Source organism: Gallinula chloropus (assembly GCF_964237585.1).
Source record: "Gallinula chloropus genome assembly, chromosome: 6".
Taxonomy (NCBI): domain Eukaryota; kingdom Metazoa; phylum Chordata; class Aves; order Gruiformes; family Rallidae; genus Gallinula; species Gallinula chloropus.
This window is the reverse complement of record NC_140091.1, coordinates 17,839,640-17,864,669: the sequence shown is the minus strand read 5'-3', so window position 1 is coordinate 17,864,669 and position 25,030 is coordinate 17,839,640. Positions and strand designations below refer to the sequence as shown.

Genomic DNA, 25,030 nt, shown 5'->3' with positions numbered 1-25,030 from the left:
CATCATGACAAGAGAGTCATGGGAGCTGGAATTCATTTTTAGGGGCAAGAGTACCAGTTCATACTGTTAGCAATGTGCATACAGTTACCTAGGATGAATGAAATTCAAAGTATAAATCCTTGTGCTTACCTCTATCACCTCTTATTTCCAAAGCAAGAGATCTCAAACTTGCAATAACAGTCAGAAAGCATGTCTAGATGACCACAAGGTAGGAAGTCCTGAATGTGAACTGTACTGTTTTATTGCAGGACAATTAGCTATTAATGATGTATAAACTACAGAGGAAGGCAGGCCCTAAATCACCTTTGACATGGATGTGAAGCAAGGCATCCTAACAGTACTGCTTTACATTATGACTCATCTTTCACCCCAAATCCCCTTGCTAGCCAAGTACTCAGATCTCCCACACAGTGCACATTTGAGCACGCATCCAGGCAAGATGCATGGAAAAGTACTTCCCTGGGCACTTCAGGGGTGACACCCCAGTCTGAACGTTTGTCAAGGTAAAACCTTTTTGCCATTGAATGAAATACTACCATTCCATTCCTTTATCTGAAAATTCAGTTGTCCGTAAAAAGTGTTGCCCACTTGACTGAGTGGTCTGTGGCAGACCTTCAGCACAACACTAGCAACATTATCTTCGTTGCAATGTTGATGCAGGAACAAGACAGACCAGAGGCCTCTATGGGGAGAGAGGGTTGTGAGAGGTTCACCTACATCAGTGGTCTTCAAAGTGGAATGTGGGAAGAACATGTTTAATTACTTAATACAAAACATTTTTTAAAGTTACAAAATAAACAAAAAAACAACTACGCAAAATTAAATAACTACTTTTAAAAAATATTTTAATTTACCTATTTTGTGTATTTTTATACATATTTCTATAGTGAAAAATGTATATAATTTATAAACTATTAGGTATATGTGCCTTTGGATGCATGCATCAAATTTTTTAATTATGGGGTGCATGATGGAAAACATTTGGAGACCACTGAACTAGATTATCTTGAGGGTGTCCCTTCCACCCAACATTTCTGTAGTACACACTCTGTTTCGGCATTATTTCTGTAAAACAATGTTTTATTAGTCCTGTACTTAACTTGAAATAGCTATATGCAATCAACAAGAATGTAGGGTTGTTACACTCAAGGTTCTATTACAGTCAAGTATCCCAACATTAATAAAATCTTGCATTAATCAGAAGGCTTTTCAAACTGGAGCCAGAAGTGGGATGTTTTAGATAATTTCTTTCTGTGAAGAACCAGAACCATCTGGCAAACATGCTTGCACCCTTATCCAAATGTTATGTTAACATAAAATACATTAAACAGAAGATCAACATGTCTGGGCCTTGAAAGACATTCAAATATACGGGATTTTCTGCTGAAATTACGGAATTCCAGGAAATACTGTGCTGGATTGCCTTTTTTTTTCTTTATGATTGTAAGTAATGGTACTCACCTTTTAGAAATTATCACTATTATTGAAGTCTTTTGTCACAGTCCAGATTCTGTACAAGCGTGTCATAGTAAGGTGACTATCTTAGTAGTAGGGACATAATTGACAAAACTTTGGTTCAAAGTAGTTTCTATGGGCACATAGCTAGTGTACTGTGACTTCATACAGTAAAACAAGAATTTGGCTATGATCAGTATAGCATTCTCAAGTGTTTCTGACACAAAATATTAAAAAAATATAAAAAACCCAAGAAGCTGGTACTTTCTCATATATATACACAACATAAAACTGGAATCAAAAGAACAACTGTCCATGGTGTAGCAGACTAGATTACATATATCATAAAAAAGGCAGCAGAAAGATCTTGTAATGAGTAAAGTGTCAACAAACAAACTTTTAATATCAAGCATTTTAGAGGAGCTTCCATGCTCTTTAAAGTGGTCTGAACATTTAAGTTTGTAACTACCGCATTGAAGTTGCGCAGTTCGTAGTGGTGCTGAAGTTCAGCTCTGTACTACCTACAGCCTTCAGTCAAGATACTCTTCAAAAGATGCCATAATGTCACTCTGCAGATACATATCAATTGTAGAAGCCATCTGCAAGAAAGCGAATGAGCGTATTTTTCAGAGCAGTTGGACAGTAATGAATACTAGGCAGGTCAGATATTTATTAAAGATTTAAGGAGATAAAAGCCCTACATAGCTGCTTCCCAAAGTCACATATGCTTCCTCTATTACTCAAGCTTGAGTGTGCATTTTGCTTAAGCTCGCTCTAAAAAGAGCGGAACAGGATGAAAGCTTCAGTAGACCTTGTCTGAACCTGGCATGATCTCATACTGCAGTTCTTGCATTCTGTCGTACAATATTATGAATTTTTAAAAAAAAATGTTTAATCTTAAAAAGGTAGAAATTAAAAAAACATTCATTACCTACACCAGCGAACCAATTGAGTTAATTATAAAAAGGATCAGTTTTGCTATTTCAAACCAGGACAGTACGACTAGCACTAAAGTTGACATGGAATACATTATAGGGGATAGAGAGCTTACAAGACTTGGGGTTTGAAATTATTCAGAGGGCAGGGACTCCTCTTTAAAATTTATTTTACAATTACTCTATTCTTATAGCATTAGTAGGACCAAGCAGATAATTTGCCATATTATGTCATTTCAAGATCTACTTTGAATTTCTTGTTTCATTTTCTGGACTACCTCTTCAGGTAGCATAGCTCTGTTGCTTTCAGTTGTTTAGGTCCTTTAAAATAAGGACACGAACTAACATTTTTTATATTCTCTACTGAAGTTGAAACAAAATCAGCTGGCAAGAGTCAGCAACTTACTGCTTCTCTCTTCCTGCGTTCTTGTTCCATTTTTCTAGCCAAGTTACGGTCTTGAACAAGAGTACATTGTTGAGCTTCAGGCAGTTTCTTGCTTTTATTTTGGGGCTTACAGTCTGTCTCAGCCGTAGCATCCAATGCTGTGCCTTCATGCCCCCTTCAAAGACAGAAGAATAAATCAGTACAGGATAAAAGCTGTTTATTCTTTTTCTTCATAACAAGCCTTTGCACCAGAACACAGTTCTGCAAATAATTGAAGTCAGTGCACGGCACTCAAGCTGTGGTTCTTTTTTGATTGATTTCGAGAAATTTCTCTTCACAAGAGACAGACATGTGCATGGAAACGTTGTGTTGTACTTGGGTAAGGTTTCCTGGGTTACATTTACAGTCTTTATGCACACAAGATTTATATAAATGCTACACAAAACTTACATGCACCTTCTCTGACAGATACACACTTAATTTTCTATTGCTTTCTGGTCTCTTAATATTTTGCTTCTACCTTCTTCACATCCAACTACTTATTTGAGGTAGATTTCACTGTCTTCAGTCAAGTGTCTATAACATTACAGATCTGTCAAGTTATTCCATAGAACTGTGTGCCTGGTTTCTTCCTCATAGAAAGCTGTAGGAGCTGAAGATGTCTGGACTGTTTGCTATAGTTCTGAACAAGCAGTGTGCTGTGAGTCTCACAAATGCTCTGTTTGTTAAAAAGATACACACCGATTAAACAACCTATTATAGTGCAGCCAGTGATGAGCAGAAGAATTTACAAGTGGCTCAGAGTTATCTTTCACAGGGTCAGAGGCAAAAAACCCCAAACTACTGAAGGAGGAAATGCTACAGAAGAGAGTTTCAAAAAGGTGGCAATCAGCAATCTAAGATATTACTGCAATGCAGTAATTAGTAGGCAGTCACTCAACCCACTCAGCATAATAATAGACTTCAGACTGGGATACATCTGTGGGCACTCACTAAAACACTGGCTGCAAACAACCAGGGAAGAATACTACAGTGGTGGCTTATGGAATATGTTTTTCTACAGCAATGCAAAGAATTCTGCTGCCTGAAGTGGTGCACACTGGAACTCCTTTAGCTATGTTAACACCAAGTACTTGAAGACTGCTTCTCCTTAGGATAGCAATAAGATGGAGAGTTTTCTGGCTGTAGATACAGGAAACCAAAGTACTGGGAATAGGTGTGAATACTGGTCATGACCAAAAGAATTGAGTGTCCCAGGACACACACACACAGAATGTCAGAGAAGTTTCTTTGATGAAATAATACAAATTTTCAAGGGAGAAAAACACTCTGTGCATTTTGGATGTGCAGTTGTGCTTGAAGTGGTGCAGGTCTCCCCTTCATTTGACACCAGACCATTACTTCATGGCAAACCACTTGTCCCTGAATAACTAAGCCACCCAGCACCATGTTTGTAGAGAGCAGGCAATGCATGCCTAAGGTCTTTAGTAATTCCAAAGCTCCTGATTTTTCATACTCAGGTATGCAGCAGGTTCAATGAAGTTCCTGGCCAAACATCACTGAATGGCAGACCTGCATTGGTAAATTTATTTTTTGAGAGGGTATCCTGCGGGTGAATGTAGAACATCATACCAGTGCCTCAGTGCAGTTACCATCACTAGCCAAGTATGTTCTTCAGCTGTAACAGCGCCCATTCCAACCATACTTATTGTTCAACTTTAAACAATAGTAGTATCAGTTTATAAAACTGACTTTTATTCTTCATGCCTGATTCTTTACCTGTGATGGGAAGCACATATCATATCAATTAGGTGGCCTGAGGCTGAAATTTTTTCTTAGAAATGAAAGACTACAGAATTCTTTAACTATCTAGATTTTAGGTCCTGTACATGAATGAAGCAGAAAACAAAGTATTTAAAACATATGGGGTTACAAACCTCTCTTTTTCTTGAGGAGGCTTTTGCAGTTCCCTCTCAGCTTGCACCAGAGGCCTTTTTAACTCCTGCATTTGCTCATGCTTCCTCTTCAGCGCCGCGTTCCTGAACTGCGTGAAGCTCTCTGTAGATGCTTTTATTGGAGCTGGAGGCGTCATCATTTTACATAAGCCGGCCCAGGAATCTGTATTCTTGAACCCTGTATTCTGCAGTTAGAGTTATTAGAAAAACATAGAAGAGGAAAAAATAGAGCTATTGATCATCCATTATCTGCTTAGTTCTTTTTATTAACACAACATTGTTTGGACTGGACCTTTCTGTGAATATCTACAAGCAAGTACCCTTACTTTGGCAGACCATTAGTACAAGTAGAGAAATCCAAGGCGACTTCAATGTGTTTTCTCATCAACTTCAACAATTTTTACCATATCACTAAAGAATTTCTGCATTTGTAGCTATTCTTACCCAGTCCTCTCCATTTTTTAATTCCAGGAAACATGAATTCACAAGACTCAGCTTATGCAAGGTGCATTGACTATTTTAATACAGAGACCATCCCTATCGTTTCTATATATAATCCTTATATAACAATAGTTTTCTATGAGGCTTGTGGTTTTTGTTTGTTTTAAATACGTGTACTTTCTCACCACCCCATCCCCCCTTTTCTTCACAGCATAAACCAGCATAAAACCAGTATTCTTAAGTACTACTACTTCTAGTAGAAGGTCACGTGTTTATGAAGAAAATACATATTTTTGGAACTGAATCCAATAAATTAGTGAAGAGATTTATAAAAGCTAAGAGTCTAAAGAAAAATCCTAGGAATACTTCAATTCCATAAACTATATACAAACTTTTTAGGTCCAGAGACGGACATGCTCAATTATATAGACCAGTAAATTTGATTTGATGTTTTCAATAGCTGATTAACACAGAAGAATTTAAATAATAGACAAGAAAATGATTTTGTTCCTCTATTTAAGATAACCTAGTGTATACCAGGAAATATTTTGCTGAACTTTCATAAACACCTTCAGATTATTTCCCAAGTGTTACAGTATCATTACGTGCACTGTTCTCTTTCCAAACACATTTTTTCAATCGTACCCAAGACTACATTCCACATTACTAATTTTTCTTACTAGATCAGCAAGGAAAAACATACTAATAGCTTGCACATTAGGAACACTAATAATTTAAATGCTAAAACTAGGTGAGATAAGTCATCTTTTTAGTAGCAACACGGATATGTTATTTTAAACTTAATCTTATTTACTTTATAAAATAACTAGAGCCCAGATACATTTTCATTGTTGTGTGGTTTGGGGTTTTTTTTAAAGCAATAGAACTGAGCTAAATCTGTATGGGTTGTAACAATGCTCAAGACCTATCAAACACTAAATGTTTGAATTGTAAACATCAGATGTTCAGAGAAGATTCAAGGATACAGAACTTATTAGGATCACTAATTATATTCAAGCTCTTATCAAATAGGACTTGAGCAACACTTACCTCCGTTGGAAGAATTTTGGATTTTGTCTCTGGGATATTTTTACCATTAGGTTTATTGTTAGGTGTACAACGACCTGATGGAAGAATAAAACACATTTTTTTAACTCACATTGGTTTTATAGACTATGCTTCCTCAAATTTAAACAGGAAAATTTAGTCACTATATTGATTTAAGAATTTACACTGCAGCTTTTTACTACTATTATTTAGTTCAGAAGGACAGAAATGCTCCCAAATATTTCCTAAGCTTAAGTTGAACTTGGCCACTGGTCTCCAGTTTGGGGCAAGGAAAGGAATGGTTAAGCTCAACTACAGATGAAAATTGGTTAATTGTAGAAAACATCCCATCAGAATATCCAAAAAGTTAGTATCTTGCCAGTTGCTCACCTCCTCTCCCCTCCCCAGCCAAACCCCCTAGATTTTAGTACCTGCATTATTTAAAAATACGTTCATTGTATAAACTCATTTTACCTAAAGCTCTCCAGCCTTCTTCCTCCTTTTTTTTATATAAAAAAAGTCAGTCTGTAAGAATTTATCACAACACTTCCAGTAGCCTACAGGATGTAGGAATAGTTCATGCCATTGCGTCTTTATTACTTACAAGGGAAAAAAAAAACAGTGCTTACACAGGCCAAGTAGAAGTGCTATTTTGACAATACTAATTTCAGATTAAAAGTTCTGATATGTTGCATTACTGTAGAGACCTGTCCTCTTTTATGTGAAAATTGCTTTTCCCCAAAAACTTTTAAAGGCTTCAAAAAAGTTTCTATATGCCTGAACAGACATTTCCCTACAGTGATTATGGTAAAACTTAAAATACACTTTTGTAATACTAGGAAACAGCCAGGATACTGCATGGTTAAAAACCCCCATGTATTGTAGGGTATGGGTTGTTGTTTTTTTTTTTTTTTTTTTAAAAAAAGAATCTTATACATTATTATATTAACATTTTAAGGCCTTCTGGGATGAAGACTGTACTTTGAAAAAGCTAGTATTTTATGTAGAATTAAACAACACCTTTTCTGTCATTCAGCATCTCTACTGCAGTTTGAGATGTTTCAGTACACATTTTAAAATAAGTGTTAATTAAGAAACTTTACTTTTTTTTTTTAACGTAAAGGATGAAGTTTTTAGATGGTTGATTCTCGAATGCTGAAGACAGAGTTTCAAGCCCTCAGCTAGTTTGTCACATAAAAGGGGTTTTTAGACAGAGCTCATAGCCTCCAAAAGTCAGGAACAGCACCTGGCCTTTCCCCTCTGCCCCAATACATTGCCTCTGAGACAATATAATTGCAAGTGAATAGGAGAGCAACAGAATAAAATTGGCCGAAGACCACTAAAATCTCTCAAGTCTGCTAAAGAGGGTTCCAAATTGTGGAACAAACAAAGTGAATTTAAATTTATAGTCACGTCTGTCTTAAAACTCTAGAAATAACACAAGAATAAGAGGCACTCCCAAAAGTACTTGCAGCCACAGGCTTCAAAATATGCATCTTGCTGCTTATAGCAATGGCAGTCTTAGCAGACCACCTCACCGAGATGTTGCTTTTTACACTGAAGGGAAGCTTGTTGTTACTGAATTCATAAGGTAAGCTTCTTAACAAGCCACCACTGAATTTAGTGATACATGAAGCCTGCACCCATGCCATCACAGGTGCCACATGTAAGATCAAGAGTTCTTGTTTCAGAGATACAGGTAAAAATGCCTGAGACTGTGGGATTCTCTACAAAATGCAACAGGTGGGTCTAAGCATACAGTTTAAAATATGTTCCTTGGGTTTGATCTAAACAGATGCATACAGTAGTGAGCTCTCTCTACCTCTTCTGTCAATAAAATGTAGGCCCTACAACAGTTCTAAACAAAGAAAGTTTTTGTGGTTGTTTAAAAAAGCCCAAATCCTGTATTCTCCTGTGTTTTCCAGTTTTCCGCAGGAGTTAAGAGTGCCATGGCTAAGACAACTCTGAGCACACTTGGGGCATGTACCATTATAGGAACAGCCAAATACCATTGTATTAGGGAAGGGGGCAGGTAGCTTCACTCTCTGAACAGTGTTAAAAGCTCTGCCACGCAATATAATACCGAAGTCCAAGTGTACTCAAAGGCAGTCTCATTACTGAATAGTTCCCATATTAAAACACAGGGGCTCCTCTAGAACTGTCCCTTAAAAAGAGAGAAGATAGAAATAGTAAGAATTAAATAGCATTAGCAATAGAAAGTTAAGGGGAATAATGATGAAGCAGTAACCAATTAATCATGGAATGGAACAAGCTTTCCCAAGAGTTTTTGCTATTCTTCTTTCCTATAAGTATTATACTGAGTAAATTTATTCATGCTTGTTTTTCCAGCCCTTTAACATATTAAGATGTTGATAGTTACACTCATGCAGTATGCAGGACAAGAATCCACATTTTAGGCAACCTCAGTACTTTCTAAGTGATCATCAGCTTTAATCCAACCCAAGCTGCTACCAGTCTAAACAAAAGGGGTCAAGTACATTATGTATGGGTGTGTTAATACAATGAAAATACAAAACAGGACAATTTTGAGAATTAAATTTCCATTTTTAGAGTTTCCTTAATACAGCTCAAGTACCCAGCATTAGTCTTCGGCAACAATGAACGAGTTCAGTGAGAAGGCTACGCCATTTGATTTCATCAGGTTTTCAGAACCTTCCCCCCTCCCCAGCCCATAGAGGTAGAGAGATGAAAGAGTAAAGGAAGAATGATAAGTCTGATACCACTAAGCTTGCAGGATGGATGGTCTGTGTCCAGCTCAGAATTCTTTGGTATGTGGTATGTCTGATGTACCTCTATATGGAACACAGCTTTCAGGGAAGCTGTGTTCTTGTAATGATTGCAAGTTTGTTCCATGGTGAAAGCCTAGTTGAGAGTGCTTTACTGTCAGATCTTTGTCACCAAGAGCTGGAGGATGCTATTCAAAATGAAATGCCCTGGGAAAAAGTGCTCCATGAAGCTCTGGCAGAAGACAGCCAAAAGTCCAGGGCAGTTCGGCAGATTGAAGTTCTCTCAGACTTTCTGAAAGACTGGGTGACTTAGCTTTTTGGATTCAGTACCAGGGATAAGGTCTTAAACCAAAAAGTGATTTACTTTACATGTTTTAACACAAAACCAAGAGCCAAGCATCTGCTTTTTCAAAAAGAAGCAAAGCTAAAAGAAAAAGCAGGGGAAAGCTGCACTCTGGTATTCTGCAAACTGATTAACGTACAGTTGTTCAGCATTTTATTTCTTCAGACCATGTTTATGTACATTAACTTTGCATCCCTTATACCAGTTAGTTTTTATTATGACAATACATACTTTGTTCCTGGCTTATGGATATCGACTTGGCAGGTCTCTCATGGGCCTTGTTTTGATGTTTATTTGATTTGTCAAGACGTATTGTTTCCTCAGCTTGTTTACTCCCACCAGCACTATCAACCTGGGAGGTTGTGTTGGATACCTAGAAGAGAAGTTTGACTTAAAAGTATGTTCTGAAGTGCTAAACATGTGGATTCTCATTATACAGCAGTAGGATTAAAGATTTAGAAGATTAGAGCAATAACTTGTGTGAACACCAGGGAAGGATGAGATTTCATTCATGTTATGGTAGCCAAAGCAAGTTCTTATATTAACACTTTGGATTTAGAACATGAACTGCTCAGAGACGCTGAGTGATGGAGTGGGTAGAATGAGAAACTAGTACAAGCTCTTTAACCCTTAATGTTGTGCAACATAAGAGAAGTTGGCTTTTGTTGTAAAGCCAGTTGCTGCAGTCTAACTTATGGATCAGGGTGAGGGTCAGCTGATTACATCAGTTCAGTGGTAGTTTTTCTGTGCATGGTCATGCACCACTCTCCTTGAGCTGGGGGAGGTGCTGCACAGCCCTGAGTCAAAAAACTACTACTTGCTATCCTGGACAGGGGACACAACTGGGAAATGGCAGGTTGCTTTTTTCCCTTTCTGGCAAGATGTGGTTTTGTGCACATAGACTCAAGAGGTAGTTTCTATCTCTTTCAGAAAATAAAAGCTCTTAAAACCTGTCTAAAGCACCTATGTTGGAAACTGTGTTGTTTAACATCTTAAAGCAGAAGAAATTATACTACTGTGGTAACATCAATAGCTTCCTTTGTAATGCAGAGACCCTTCTAACCAGGATACTCTCCAAGAAAATATTAAGAAACCAACAGTTCCTGTATCTTTCAGAACCTCATCTATAACCCCAGTTTTTGTGGCTTTCGGAACAGGAAGAAAAAGCAACATTTTTCCAGGTGACCCTGTAGAATCCTCAGAATACGATCGAGTTTGAAAACAGGATCGAGGAGAAAACAGGAACATGTGCTGTTAGCTCCCCATCTCATTTGTGAAACTGTAGGTTTCCAGTTAACCTCCAAGTGTGCAATGAATACTGAAGTTTAAGCTATAAAACTGAAAAGAAATAAAGAATAAGCTTTATAGTATACTAATGAACTTGATCTCCTTAGTAGGAGTTTAGAGAACTGTTTTGTTATAACACACACAAAAAGTGGCCTTCACTGCGTCAAATTCAAGCCTAGACTATTATATTAGATCTTAAAGGAACAAGAACATGCTATAGAATTATTTGAAATGAATACTTGGAAGAGAAGGATGTATTCACCTCTGGAAGAGTATGTGTGCACTGCATGACAGAACACTGATTTGTCCTTGGAGTACTCCGAGGAGTTTGCTGGCCTGGAGCACCATGCAGAGTAGATACAGTTGAGATGATACCTGAGAAAGAAGTACTGTGTGATATCCCCTAGCATGCAAAGTGCAGTCCTAAATTTCAAAATTAGGTCACTGTTTAGAACTGTGGATTAACTGGATATGAAGATTTCTATCCTAGCTGCACAGTTTTAATTAGTTTTTAATTGATTTCTTAGTTAATCAGCTATCAGCTCAAGCTGTCTTTTACTGAAAACTCTGAAGTGTCTGAAGTTGTTAGATTTTGTGAAGTGAGGAAGGGAAAAGAATAGCTCCTTGGAGCATGTTTCTAAGCAACTTAATGTCTGATATCTCTAGACAATAGCAATTGATTCAGAGGGCCTATGGCACCAAGGCTTAAACTCAGCAGATAAGGATTTCAGATGTGAACTTGAGTGGTGGTGATGGACTTAAGCCTTAAGGTGTTCAGCACTTCCTGTAACTAGGTTCCTTGAGGTATCATTTTTGAGAGGGATGCATAAATGCATCTCCCTATTTTAACACTATTCTGCTCTATCACAAGTGCCCCAATAATATGAAACCCTACTCAGCCCTCAAGTGTTGCTATACTTTTATTCACATCATGATCTTTGTAATCTAGAATGTGCAAAAACTTATTACCTACTTGTTAACCTCCAAAACCCCAAGATAACCTTACTGGTCAACACAAATGTTAGTTCTGCCACCCCTTCTTTTCTCAGCAAACATGACTCTTGCCATGAAGATTTTACCTGAGGGAGTCTGGGCATTTTCTTCTATTTTAAGTGGTCTGTTCTGTAAAGGCTGAAGCTTCTGGGACACATTGGGAGGTGGTGGCTGCTTTTCAGATGATCCACGATTTTGCAAGCTACTCTTAAGAGATGCAGGCTGTGCTTTCAGAACAGCACTGCAGGATGTCCTTTGTAAATACAATGGTAGACTCTAAAAGAAGGAAAATATTGCATTAGGTTAATACAGCCAATACTTAATTTTTACAGCATTTGATCCCCTTTCTCCACCACTGCCTTATTTCCACTGTTTGTAGGATTCAGTAATCTTTGTATTGTAAAACTAATCTAGCATTTTCTAAAGGTTTAGATGACAAAAACCCATGAAGTGCCCAGCCCTGGTCTGGCAGATTGAGAAAAATCCACCAGAACAGAACATAATGTGAGGCTTTGAAGTATGTTTGCTGTTACTCAAAGTCACTTCAGGGCTTGTACAACTGACTCAGCTGAAGCTTAATTCTTGTACCCTGTTTTCTCAAATTTATTGCTGTTACTGTCTCTGGAGTGGCTGCACTTCTAAACAAAGAGTGTTGCATAATTCCTCCCCTCAATCTTTGCTTATAAAAATGTATAAAGCAGCTGAATAATAAATTTGCAGCCTAGTTTCCTGTATCCAGTTAAACATTTTAAGTGAAAGCAAGTCTATTGTAAGAAGAATGAAGCATTTGCTGGGGTCTTGCTTTGAAATCTGATGTGTCTCTCTCTGGTGCTTCAAGGGAAATTGTGAAAGGCAGCTTACCCTGACAAGAATTAACACCCACTTTATATACAGCAATAGAACAATTCTATCTTAGGAGCACTGAAAAGTAATTTATAAATAAAAACTGTTGTTGCTTATGATATTCTCATAGTATTAAGTAATATAAAGTATCCAGAAAATTGTACAATGTACAATGTATTTATTTTCAGGTGTAGAAGTGATATTATTCATACATAAAGAATATTTAAGTGGGGTTTGCATTGTTTATTAGGTCAATTCTATCCTCAAATATAATGTTGGAAAGGTTTTTCCTTTTTTGTGGGGTTTGTGGAACATTCTCCCTTTCTTCTTTTCCCTTTACCCAATGTGGCATTACCACAGTGATTGTAAGACAAAGCCTCAGGAGTTCCCACCACATCAGTTTTATACAGATAGATGAGCTACTTTTAATAGCAGATTTTACATCTCCATATAAAATCTTCTGCAGATTCTCTACAGAGCAAGTAGCATTCAAGCCATATGAATTACATCTGATAAACTTGTGTCATTTCTAGTACCACTGTATGTATCAATTATTGTTGTTTAGGACAGGAACATCATATCCATTCCAGTCAGTTTACCTTAGGCTTTTCCTTAGAAGTTGGAGAGGTCTTTCTGCCTCCAGTCTGTTTTGAGTCGGTCTCTGTAAATACAGCAGGGGAGGCAGAGGAGGAGGGGAGAGGTGTGTGGAAAAATAGAAAGAACAGTCATTCAGATATGTTTCATTACTCATATATAACATAGAAGTTGTATTTGTACCTAGAGAGCCAAAAGTGTTCCTTTTGCTGTGAGGTTTACGTTCAATACTTTGGACTTCAGCTTGATGTGTTTAGAGAACTTCTCCTGGAGAGTAAAAACCCACAAATATTCCTGCAGGATCAAGGTCAATGACTTCAGTGTGCTTTCTTCCCCACGCCAGAAAGGGTTGAGCATTCATTTCACCTTATGTGGTTACCTGATACAGATATTTACATTGTAGACATACAGTTTGGCAGACCTATTCTGTTTTAGAAAACTAAAGAGTTCCCTGTACAGAGAGAAACATCATTCTGATATCCTAATGCTTCAGCACTGTAACATCCCTTGGACAAGCTTGATACAGCTGAAGCACAAAGTAGACTGGCTCTATAGTCATTACTATTGGCACTTTTGTCCCTCAGATTAAGGATGAAGCTTTACCCACAAGGTAAGGCTCCTTTCACGCTCCCAATCAGCAGATGAAAAAAGTTAAATCACACTTTGAAAAAAGAGTCAAAACCACAAGAGTAAGCTGTAACCTAGTAGTCAAGTCTCCAGGTACACAGACCACTTGCTAGCTGATCTTAGTCTCATGTTTTCCCACTGATAAGCTGAGTGGTTTTTACAGAGGTGGTTTTTTTTTTTTGTGGTGAGTTTGTTTTTTATAAATCTACAAACTCAGTATTAAGACTCATTCAATAGCACCAGAATGAAGTCTTTGACATGGAACAAACCAACGAGGGTGACTGAAATCCTTGGTAAGCATCCAAAACAGTAGATGCTAACTGAGAAGGCAGATATTTTCCCTATGCAAATGCAAAAGGAAGGTTTCTGACCTGGTTCAGAGTCGCTGCTATCTGAGGAGCTGGAACCACTACTGGTACTGCTGCCAGAGTCTGAGGAGCTGCTGCTGGTGCTGCTGTCGCTCAGTCTACTTGGTCCAATACCAGATTCAGTGTTCTTTTCAGCTGCAGGGGAAAAAGAAAGCATTTACAATAACCTGCAGTGGAATTGTCTTCATATAGACAACTAGAATCAGCCTTGATATGAGAGAAATAGACCTATAATTTAATCTTCTATTTTCTTGCCTGCTAACCATTTCGCACTGATTTGAGACCTTTATAGAGGAGAGAGATTTACCAGCTGCAAGCTAGTTGAATATAATAACTAGGGAGAGACTATAAACACACAACTTAAAATCCTAAGTAGGTTAAAAGACTGAACTGTCTTAAGATGCAGTTCAAAGACTTTTCCCTAAAGCATTTTCCTGCTGTTACGAGCCCATTTCTCTGCTTGTTGCTGCTGCCAGGCTTGCAAGCTGAGGACCTTATCTATAGGTAACCCTTGTCTTTATCTTTCCCAAGCCATACATACTCCAGAATTGCCATCTTTTGCCAGCTCCCTGTCATCTGACTGTTTTGCACCTGCATGGTTGACTTAATTCAGTTTATAGTCATAAAGCTTTTTCAGAACGTGTTGCTCTGATGGAAACTTTGAATATGAGAAGCTACCCATTTCCCCTGACACAAGTTTGTTAAGCTCAATTTAAGCTCTTCCTTGTAAACAAGCTAAATACCAGCCCTAGGTAGTCCCTGGCCTTCCCCATCCCCCAAGATATCCTTCACAATTTATTTCAGTTTCTTTGTTAAGCTTTTCTTTTAGGATGTTTTCAAGCCATCATGCATTCCAGACAGGAAGAATGTTGTCTGAACTAATGCTGGGTGCAAGCCTGCATTTTGCAGGGCTGTTTCTATCATTTCAGCTAGCTGGTTTTACATAGCAGCTTAATAGATACCCAATAGAGTGTAACAACATCACTCCCTAGTTTAATGAGGAACAGCTTGACCTCTAACAGCAGCATCAGCTAGACTGATCTGTTCTCAGACCCTGATGGGAACCACCAGTGGATGTGGATATGCTCAGGTATGTACTGAGTTTCTGGTTTCGGTATTGAAACACATTACTGCCCCAAAAACTGAATTGGCTCTCCTAAAGCACTTCCTTAAGACTGAGGCATCACAGCACACCTGTCACTGAGGCAGAAGCTGGCATGGCGGCATTAGTGAGGCTGCACGTTAACAAGTTTGTTATTCAAGAATCCGACCTAAAGGAAGTGAATTGCAAACAAATACATAGACTGTGGGACACTATTCCTCATCCCTCTGCCATATTTCCACATCAGCATAAGGGAGGCAATCCCAGTCCCTTAAGCTGTTGCCTTCTGTAATAAAGGATTGGGTGCGAGAGATGTTTAAACAGAAGTAATTGAACAAGTTTGCTGCTGTGGCTCCAGCTCATTCACAGAAAGAATCTTAAGGCTACCAATGGGAGGCTAAAAAACTCAACTGTTACTACCTAAGCCCAAGGGGCAAATGCCACCAAGTTATTTCTGTAGCAAATGAATAAGAGTCATATTACATTTGAAGTTCTCCTTCTTCGGGTTTAGTTGAACCTTGACATCCAGTAGTCTCTTCTCTAGCTCTTGTTTCCTCTCAGAATTAAGCTGCTCTTTTGACTTTGTTGTTTTTTTAGCTGTATGTGAAACAGAAGTTAATATTGCAGCAAAACAAAATCTAGGTCATTACGTGGGTTTGTTTTTTTAAAGCATCATTTATGCCACGTACCCTGCTGCTTTTTCGGTTTCTTCCTCAAACAGGTTGCCACATACTCCCTTAGTTCTATGAGCGTTGAAGCCTTTAAAGTTTCAAAGTCTATTTCTATCTCCTCAGGGTTAGAGTTCCTCAGAGAAGGTTCTCTTGACTGTATTATATGGACTACTTTCCCAAGCTTATCACCAGGGAGTTTATTTATGTCCAAACTCAACTGCCGTTTTTCATCATAATTCATAGTCTTGGCACCATCTACATCTTCCGACTTATGTGCCAACAAGACCTGCTGCATGGTTTTCTTTGATTGACTGCAAGAGAAAGCACACCACAGTAACAGCAGTTTAAAATAATTTCACACCCACACAAGTCCCCCACACTTACATGTTTATAGACAGCTTTTTCTTGGATTTCTTGTGTTTTAGATTTTTCTTCTTCTGGATCAGGCTCTTTAAGTTCACTTTTTCCTTGTTCTTACTTTTCTTCTTGTTAGTTTTCCCTTTTTTCTTTTTCAGTTTAGGTAAGAGTGCTCTGCTCAGAGCCCGGAACTGCTGGTAAACAGCTTTAAGCTAGAAAGCAAAAAAAAGATAAAGCTGATAAGATTAGGCAATGTAGGAGGAACAAAAAACTGGACCTAAGTATCACAGGAGACTTATGGCAGCTGACTGGATATTAGTAAGATATTTGCTTTCCAAGTGAGATTTATTTTCCAAGCATCTTCCTGTATTATAGATTAGTCGTAGACTATACACATAGGATTCAACATGTAAGGCTATGTATTCTATGTAGGCATTCCTAACAGCATGTTTTCTAGCATCCTGTGAATGTAAAAAAAGGCAAGAGTCACTGCAGGGTATTCAGCAGCCTCTCCTGAATTCCAAGCATTCAGGAAGCATGTAAATGCCTTGCTTGTTAGGTTAGACCTCTACAGTGTTACTGAATTAGGGTAGCGGGACTGGACTTGTGCATCTTCAACCCATAAACCAGGATATAAACCAGCTAGCTCAGTTCCTCTAAAGCTGTTGGGATAGAACAACAGCTTCAGAGGAACACCAGTTTGTTTAAACGACTTAAGAATTAGAGGTCATGCCCAAGCAGCCAGGCCCCAGCTCACTATGCCAGGGGCAGCACTGGGAGGGGCAACAGCCCTTTGGCCAGCAGTGGCCCCAGGAGAGCAGACACAGAGGGCTCTTTTGCTCCCAAATAATTCATGGTTAAATAAGGAGAAACCATTCCTGGAGCAACAGAGCAGAACTGTCAGCTGCACGCTCTGACAGTGCCAAATACACCAAAACTCACTGGCAGTGGCACTGGGAAAGAACATCCAGGGCAGCTCACAGGCCCTTGCTTTGCCTACTCTGATCACATCGTTGAGCCCACTTACCTTAACTCGTAGGTAGTAGAAGGAACATATACAGACACTGAGAATTAGAAATCAAACACACTGAAATACTGCACATTGTACTACTGCTGCCTTGTAGATTTCTGGTTGTCCTCACACCTATACTCCTAAATTGGTGATGTATACACTTTGACAAATACTGAAAACTAAACAGTAGTGACTAGCAGAGCAAATGCTAATTTCCCCCATAGTTTATACACACAGCAGCAGGTTAGAGCATTATGAACAAGCAAAAGCAAGACCCATTCCACTCTTAGCTGGTGAGCAAAGCCATGCTTCACATTATCTTGAGATTCTTTTTATCAAGTAAAATTTCGTCCTGAGCTTTCCCAAACAGAAGTTAATTATTTATTTTGAGTGGCTCTAAGGAGACTGAGCTTAAGAACAGAGCTCTTCGACCATGTGACAGAAATGCCACTGTGAGAAGAATGTTGCTAAGCTATGCGTGGAGTGTCTGGATGCTCTCATCATACCACAAGTTTTGGTTTTTAAAATTTGAGAATCATCTGAAGAAATGGTAGGCAGGCATAGTAGAACAGTGATTCACCAGAACCAGTTTGTATTTGCTGAATTATATTCACTTATCCTTTGGAGATGCTTCCAAACAGGATTAGAGTTACGTGTTAAGAAAAATAGATGACTGTAGAATCTTTTAAATACTGATTCTTGGTGCTAAGCCATTGAGTGGACAGTTGCAAGCGGCACTATCAGAGAGGCCAAGCCATGCACATTGAATACTGATGCTTACTTGCTTCTGAAGCTTTGTAAGGTGCACTATTGTCTCCTGTTCAGAGTCTTCAGATGAGTTTTCTTCTGAAGAGTCATCACTAGTGCTCTCACTGGAATAACCTTCTGTCATTTCTCTTGCAGGATGTGGTAGAGGAATGCTTGCAAAAGGTTCATCAGGAATTCTGGCAAAACGCATCTCAAAAACATCCTAAAGAGTTAGGTTTGGGAACAGCAGACATATCAGGGCATGTCAGAATTCTGGAAGCAATATGAAGTCACTTGTTTTCTAGAACTACACAGCAACGTAGTAGTTGGTAACTAGTAACTACTACATTAAGGTATGAGATGACCCCAAAGGAATCTCATAGTCCTGCTCTTTTTCACATTTGACATAAGTGATAACTCACCTGGAGTTTTCTTGCCATGGCAACTATTTCACTATCTGGAGAATTGTGTTTGTAGCAGTTCATGAACATCAGTCTAACATCGGTAGCAAAGTCTTGTATATTTCTATATTCAAAATTATCCATTTTCTTCTAGAGAAGAGGAAAATAAATACACATTTAGGGCTTAAAATTAGAGAGCATCACCATGAACTCGCAGAAAAAAAAAAAAGAGGAAGAACAAGGATTTTTGCATCCAGTATCAGGTTCAGCTTTAATCAAGACACTAAATATTCTAAGAACCATTATAGAAAAATCTGTTTCTCATTTCAATATGTCCCTCTAGCAAAGTAAAAGATTTTAATCTTTTAAACAGATTTGCTAACTGTAATGGCTCTAAGGACTTCGTAGTACTAGTTCGAGCACTAGGTCAAGACACCACACAGGTGCCTATTTGGTCACATACACAGCATTTATTTTTGTTTCTAAGCATGATATTTATACAAAGCCTATTCCATAATGGTTTGAATCAAAGTTATGGGCCAGAAATTGGGAAATATATACTGTGTAAGCCATTTTTCAAGATAAGTAGATTAGTCACTATGCACAGTCACAATGAGAGACTCCTTCAGCGAGCTGTGCCTTAGTTTGTTGAAGGAGAAAAGTGTTCCTGTGCCCATTATTTCTGTCAAAGGAGAAGCAGCTTTCACCACAACTGTTCCGCTAACCCTATTAACATCCATTCACTACACAAGTTATTCAAGCAAGCACACAAATAATGTATTGCCCTCTGAAATGTACTTACTTTAATGGTTCTCAGGTCTGTAGGACACTTGGTGATCCCTTGGTTCTCACCAACTGAGAAAGATGTAACATCTACAGGTTTTAAGAAAGGCCATGCGTATGCTGCATGTTTCTTTGAAAACATTTCTTTAAGTATTTCATTACAGTGTTTCAGTTGTTCTGACAACTGAATCTTTTTAGGAATTTCAGGTGACTTTTGAGAATCTGGCAAGGATCTCTTCAGAAGCTTGTTTGGTATCATACATTCATTTTCACCTCTGCATGCTTTAACAGTTTTTCTTTCATTAAGTACTGCAGAAGATTCAATGCTCGCTGTGAATGTTGAAGTAGGAGTTGTAGTGTCAGCCTTCCTTTTCACACCTTTTTTTTCCTAGGGAAACAAAATTTTACAGTCTAAAATCTAGGTGTCTAAACCAGCGAGAGAACAATCAGCTTTTGGACTACACAAAAAAAAATTCTGAGGTGTCAGAAGTTTTACAGCTATTGAAGTCAAAGCAGAATGTGGCACTTAAACAAGTTTAGACTGTAAAATTTAGGGGTACTACAAGATCAGCACACCAAGGTAAATCTTACAAGTAAAGGAAAGGAGAAGGGGTACTGCAGGTCAGATTGCGATCAGTGTTTAGTCATTTGAGAAGATTTCAAGAAGCTGGAGTTTATGGGAGACACCACAAGAGCACTGCCATGGAAAGGGAAAAAAAGTTACCCCAAGTCTTTTTAAACCTGGTTCAGGGGGTTATGTACGAGGTCTATTTCTATTTTTCTTTAACCTGGGCAGTATTTGATTTGGAAGCAATACAGTGTGCACTTTGTCAGTGTTCAGACTCTTCAGTAAAGTGTAAATATACACTGTGGAAGAGCCTGGCACATGTGGAAAACAAAGCCAGATCTAAGTTAATACAAGAGTGTTTATCTGATAAAAATGTCAGATGTTCACTTACAATTCAGACTGCAGTTAACAAGGATTTGCCTTTGTGAGCTACAAACACCTTCTAGGCTAGTACAGGTAAAGCATACATGCTATTTTTAGGTAATCAAGAATTTGATTTGCAAACCATTATCTACATCTCAGAAAACAACAGCCTGCAGATGTACAGTAGTACACTTCAAGAACGACTGTCTTAAAGTTAATTTTGTTTCTTAAAAACAAGATTTAAAACCACATTTATAAAAAAAAGTTTACCAAACAACCACCTAATTTCTGCTTAGTTGCTAGAATTAGTACTGGCCCAGTTATTTAGCAGGGACCTAGAAGATTTAATAGACATCTCTTAGTATCTTTTATCACAATAGAAGTTTTGAAAAGATATTACAATAAGCACAGCCCCCATGGTTTCACTGTTAGTGCCTGAAGGAGCAATTTCAATACCTTTCTTTCAGAAAAAGTTATTTGAGGAAACTTACTTTTTTGATAGGGACTGCATCTGGCATGAGAGCAGTCAGCTGAGCTGCAGACGAAGGAGCTGGTGTAACCTGCTGTGGCTCTCGACTCGTCGCTGGAGGCTGCACTTGCCTTCCAGCTTGGTCCTGCGTTGTGCTTTGTTCATTTGAAGTCCCACGGTTGGGCTGCTTCATTTCTGGTCATTTTACAACAGACAGTTTTAAAGTTAGGTCTTAAATGTTTCAGTTAATTGAACACTTGTCAACAGAACCACACTTCCACACCCAAACTATACAAAACTGCAAAGAGCATCAAGACATTTAACAACATTGGTACCCTCCTCTGCTCGCCACCATTAGTACCTCAGCTAGAGTATTGTACCAAGCTATACATACTTAGTTTTAAGGAAGCTGCAGATAAACCTCGGAGGTAAGATGAAAGACACTACTAAGACCCACCTCACTGTCCACTTACCTATCCCATTCTTTCTCAGCTTTGCCATCTGGATCTCATGGGAGACAGTAGCAAACACCTTGCTGAAGTCAAGGTAAATGAGGCAAATGACATCCACCTCTCCCTCCCATCAACCCAGCCAGTTATGACATCACAGGCGGCTACAAGATTGGTCAAGCACATCTCCCCTTGGTGAATCCATGCTGACTACTCCTCATAACCTTCTTTTCTTCCAATTGCTTGGAAATGGCATCCAAAACAAGTTGTTCCATTACCTTTCTAGGGACAGAGGTGAGACTGACTGGCCTGTAGTTACTCAGATCCTCCTTCTTGCCCTTTATGAAGACTGGAGTGACATTGGCTATCCTCCAGTCTTCAGGATCATCTGGCCTCTTGCAATTAGGCTTCCTAGTATTGCTTCAGGTACTTGCTGTTTGAGATGTCTTCACTGAATAACCCTTTTTGTGGGCAGAAGCATTGCATTTTACCAGAAATTTGTGATGCTGTGCTGTTACACCACTGATGAAGTTGCTTGTTCTTTTTTCTCCCTCTTGTAAACACATTTCATTAGCAGAGAGCAGGAAGTTTAGTGAGTACCTATAAAAACATTATGGCTGCTCTAAGTCTGCTAAAGCCTTACAGCTATACTGTTACTTGCTTGCTGTGCTTTGAGCAGAGAACACCAACTGCTCTAGGACTGAGATGTGGTAAGTTACAGAGGATTCCCCGTTTCCACCTTTTGCTTGTTTAATGTGTTTACAATCCAACATATAAGCCTTACCTTCTGGATTCTTTTCTTTCCTCTTGCCTTTGTTGAGAATCACCAGTCTTTCCTCTGGTGGCATTTGGCTTATTTTCTGCATAAACACTTTTTCTAGTTCTTGGGCCATAAACACAATGTCATCACCTGGCTGCAAAATAGTCAGTGACATTGAGAATAAAGGAGAGGCTGCAGCAATGAAGCTGCCTTGTAAAATAGTCTACAGAATCCTGCTCCAACAGATTGAAAGAAGCTACCAGTACCAGAGAGGTCTGTGTGTCCTTGCCCTCCCCATCCCCTCTACTCACTTTAATACCAGTTGCTTCATTACTGAAATAGTCTCCTACTGCCCCATTGCACAGTCCTACTTTCTACAAACCTCCAAGCACAGGGTGATGCTCACACTTCAAGTTCAGTTAACCCTGTCTCAGGAGCAGAACATGACTCAGGGTTGCAAGCCTTACCTGTGTAGCAGTTACAGTGTACTTGTTCTGAGCTCTACACCTAACATACGGATTTTGCAGGCAGATCCTTGTGCAGAAGAGACCACGCTGTTTTTGTAACAGCAGGCTAGACTTTTCTTACAAAGCTCCAGTCAATCTTAAAGTATTCCCCCCCCCCCCCTCCCACCTTTCAGACCAATTTAGTGCAGGCTTTAATAGCCACTTGCTTGTTCTAGAATTGTTTGCGCTGTTCAGTGCAACTGGTTGCTGGTAAGAGGTTGTTTTCCATACCTTGTTATATATGTAGCAGTTCAAGAACATAGTTTTAAAGTCTTCAATGCATTCTGTAGCTTTTGTGTAGTAATTGTGTTCAAGACGCTTTTTAATGGTGCTCAAGTCCATGGGTTTCTTTATAATACTGTAGTAATCCTGGGATTTTGAAAGAGTTAGTCACACAGCAACAAATACCTTTCATATTAGGATGTGAAGATTCATACACAATTAGTTATGACAGATAAGCTGCAAGAGAAAATTACATTAAGTTGGAAGGAATATTTTATCTAAATTAAAACTTTCCTCTACAGGGGAAGTCATGGGCACCACAGAAGTAAGTGTTTAGGAGCTCTTCACTTCACGTTTTCTCCTTGGTCTTTCTTAGAGCACCCACTGTTCAAAGCCCCCCCTCAAAATGTTAATTTCAATAGGATCCAAAGGTATACTGATAGTAGTATTTATGAAAAGTATATGTACTTCTCATTTGTTATCTCAGTCATTTACCTGAAGTAGCACACCAGTTTACAGAACAGGGAAGAGAAGACAGAGATTTTGACAAAAGAGAAGCCACCAAGTTTCCACAGTTGCTGATCAAATACTTCATCCCCGAATTTTTGTTGGCTGTCCTCTCAGGGTCAGTCTAGTGAAGATGTGGCAATATGTCTGAAGGCTGCTGTGAAGTGAACTGTTGTGATTGTTTATGTAGCAAGGCTAGAAGCTTGTTGTTTGGAGCATGAGACTAATTCCCCACTGGTGCATTTAGGAAACCACAACAGGACTGTCCCCTCTAAGATCACATACAGATTGTAATTGTGAAGCTAGAACTACTTCAGAGCCTTCTAAAGCTGTCCTAGCAATCTAGTTTTGTGAAATAAAAATTAAATACATGATAGTGCAATTCCATGAATTTATCAAACCATAACAGAAAACTTTTAAATATTGGGGCTAATAGGTATTGTCCAATGGCCATCTTCTGACACCTGGAGGAGAAAGGCAAAGAAAGCAAATGCCTTAATTGTCCTAACAATGGAGCCAGCAGTTCACTTGTAATAGTGCAGCAGTTGAACTTACAAATACTTTTAGAAGTGGCTGCCTTAGAAATCCAGGGAGGCAGAACTGGCCTGAGGCCAACTGCAAGTGTTCCTACAACTCTGACTGAATGACCCTTAATATTAACCTTAAGTGACAGTTCCTTACATGAAGGAAAAAGGGTAAAAAAAGACACAAAGATAGTAACTTTGTGCTTTTGGGCAAACCGGAAAATGTTTGTCTTGAGAAGCAGCTGCAAATAAAGGCTTTTGTCTGCTCTAAACAGAACCAGTGATGTTGTAAAATTAATCTTAGAAATTTGAGGCAACTAGACATGATTGCTTAAGCCAGGGAAGGGAAAATACCCAAAGAAAACGGTTTTATTTAACACCTTACCACCTTACCACTTGTCTACAAAGAGCAGTATCTTCCAAGGCATTTGAAATACCATTGTGTGAATAACCAGTGTTTTCATTTGGCTGAAAGACCTGAGGTGATCCAAAATTGGAGTCTAAAGTTACCTGAATTGAGAGAGTTTGTCACAAAACATTATATTCACTCAATATGTTGCAATTTAATTATAACATAAAAATTCTTGTTCTGTATTGCCTTTTGGGTTTTAAGAATTAGATCTTCTATTTCCTAGAGGAATGTTCTACCACTGTGGTATATATAGATACCACTATATCTCTCTTCCTTATTTTTGCAGGGACATTTAGTTCCTCTAGAAGCTTTACAGCAAGATGCCAAAGTTTATTTGAAATTAAGAAGTACTCCATATGTAATTACTTCTATGCATCAAACTAGATCCAGATTTACATATTTACTGTAAGGTAAGTCAGATCTGCTTTTCCATCAAAGTATTTGATATTGAGAGAGGCTGGCCATCTCCTGTTAAAAATAAACTCAAAGGCAAAAGAAAATATCACATGCAGTGTTAAGAAACACAGCTAAACCATCTGGAAGGCAGAAAGAAGGCAAGACAGAACACCAGCACCCAGAAACTCAGAGAGGCTTGTCTAAGCATCCTTATTATCCCTTAGAAATATCAGTTCACTAGAGCCTCATATCAGAGAGCAAATGAACAGTGATACAGTATTTAGAATCATTGAATAGTTCAAGTTAGAAGGGACCTCAAGGCCCATCTAGTCCTACCCTGCTGCCACGAGCGGGAACACCCTCCACTACACAAGGTTGCCCAAAGCCTGGGCATTCATTTAGTATGAACCAGAAAGAAAACAGTTTTCTTGCAGACTTGGATTAACAAAAGCAGTTCATATGCACAGGTAATCTTACATGACCTTCTATATCAGAAGAAGCTTTTTTAAACTGACATTAATCCACAAGTCCTGCAATACTTCACATACTAATACTTCAGTTCCAAAATGGTTCTTACAGGAAGATTCAGGGCTGCTGCATCTACAGGCTGATGAAACGGCCAGGAAAAGTTGTGTCTCCACATGGCTTTCATGACCACCCTCTGTAAGTACTGCAGTTGGTTTGTTTGACAACCACTATTTTTGTTATTTATGTATTCTGGTGGAGGAGGGTTAATAATAATAGAACTGTATCTGCTTGAA

At 38.7% G+C, this 25,030-nt stretch overlaps 1 protein-coding gene across 1 annotated transcript; it reads right to left on the bottom strand.

Moving 5' to 3' along the window:
- Positions 1-1,985: 1,985 nt before the first annotated feature.
- Positions 1,986-25,008, bottom strand: BRDT (bromodomain testis associated; the record flags this gene model as incomplete). Its single annotated transcript, XM_084266268.1, has 17 exons — positions 24,847-25,008; positions 22,440-22,577; positions 21,727-21,856; positions 20,516-20,688; positions 19,113-19,481; positions 18,332-18,460; positions 17,944-18,132; positions 16,178-16,362; positions 15,812-16,104; positions 15,606-15,719; positions 14,024-14,155; positions 12,772-12,902; positions 11,675-11,864; positions 6,222-6,295; positions 4,713-4,915; positions 2,797-2,950; positions 1,986-2,054 (listed from the first exon to the last, which is right to left on the bottom strand). The coding sequence occupies exons 1-17, from the start codon at positions 24,919-24,921 to the stop codon at positions 1,986-1,988; spliced, it is 2,748 nt and encodes a 915-aa protein (XP_084122394.1). The 5' UTR covers positions 24,922-25,008.
- Positions 25,009-25,030: the final 22 nt, after the last annotated feature.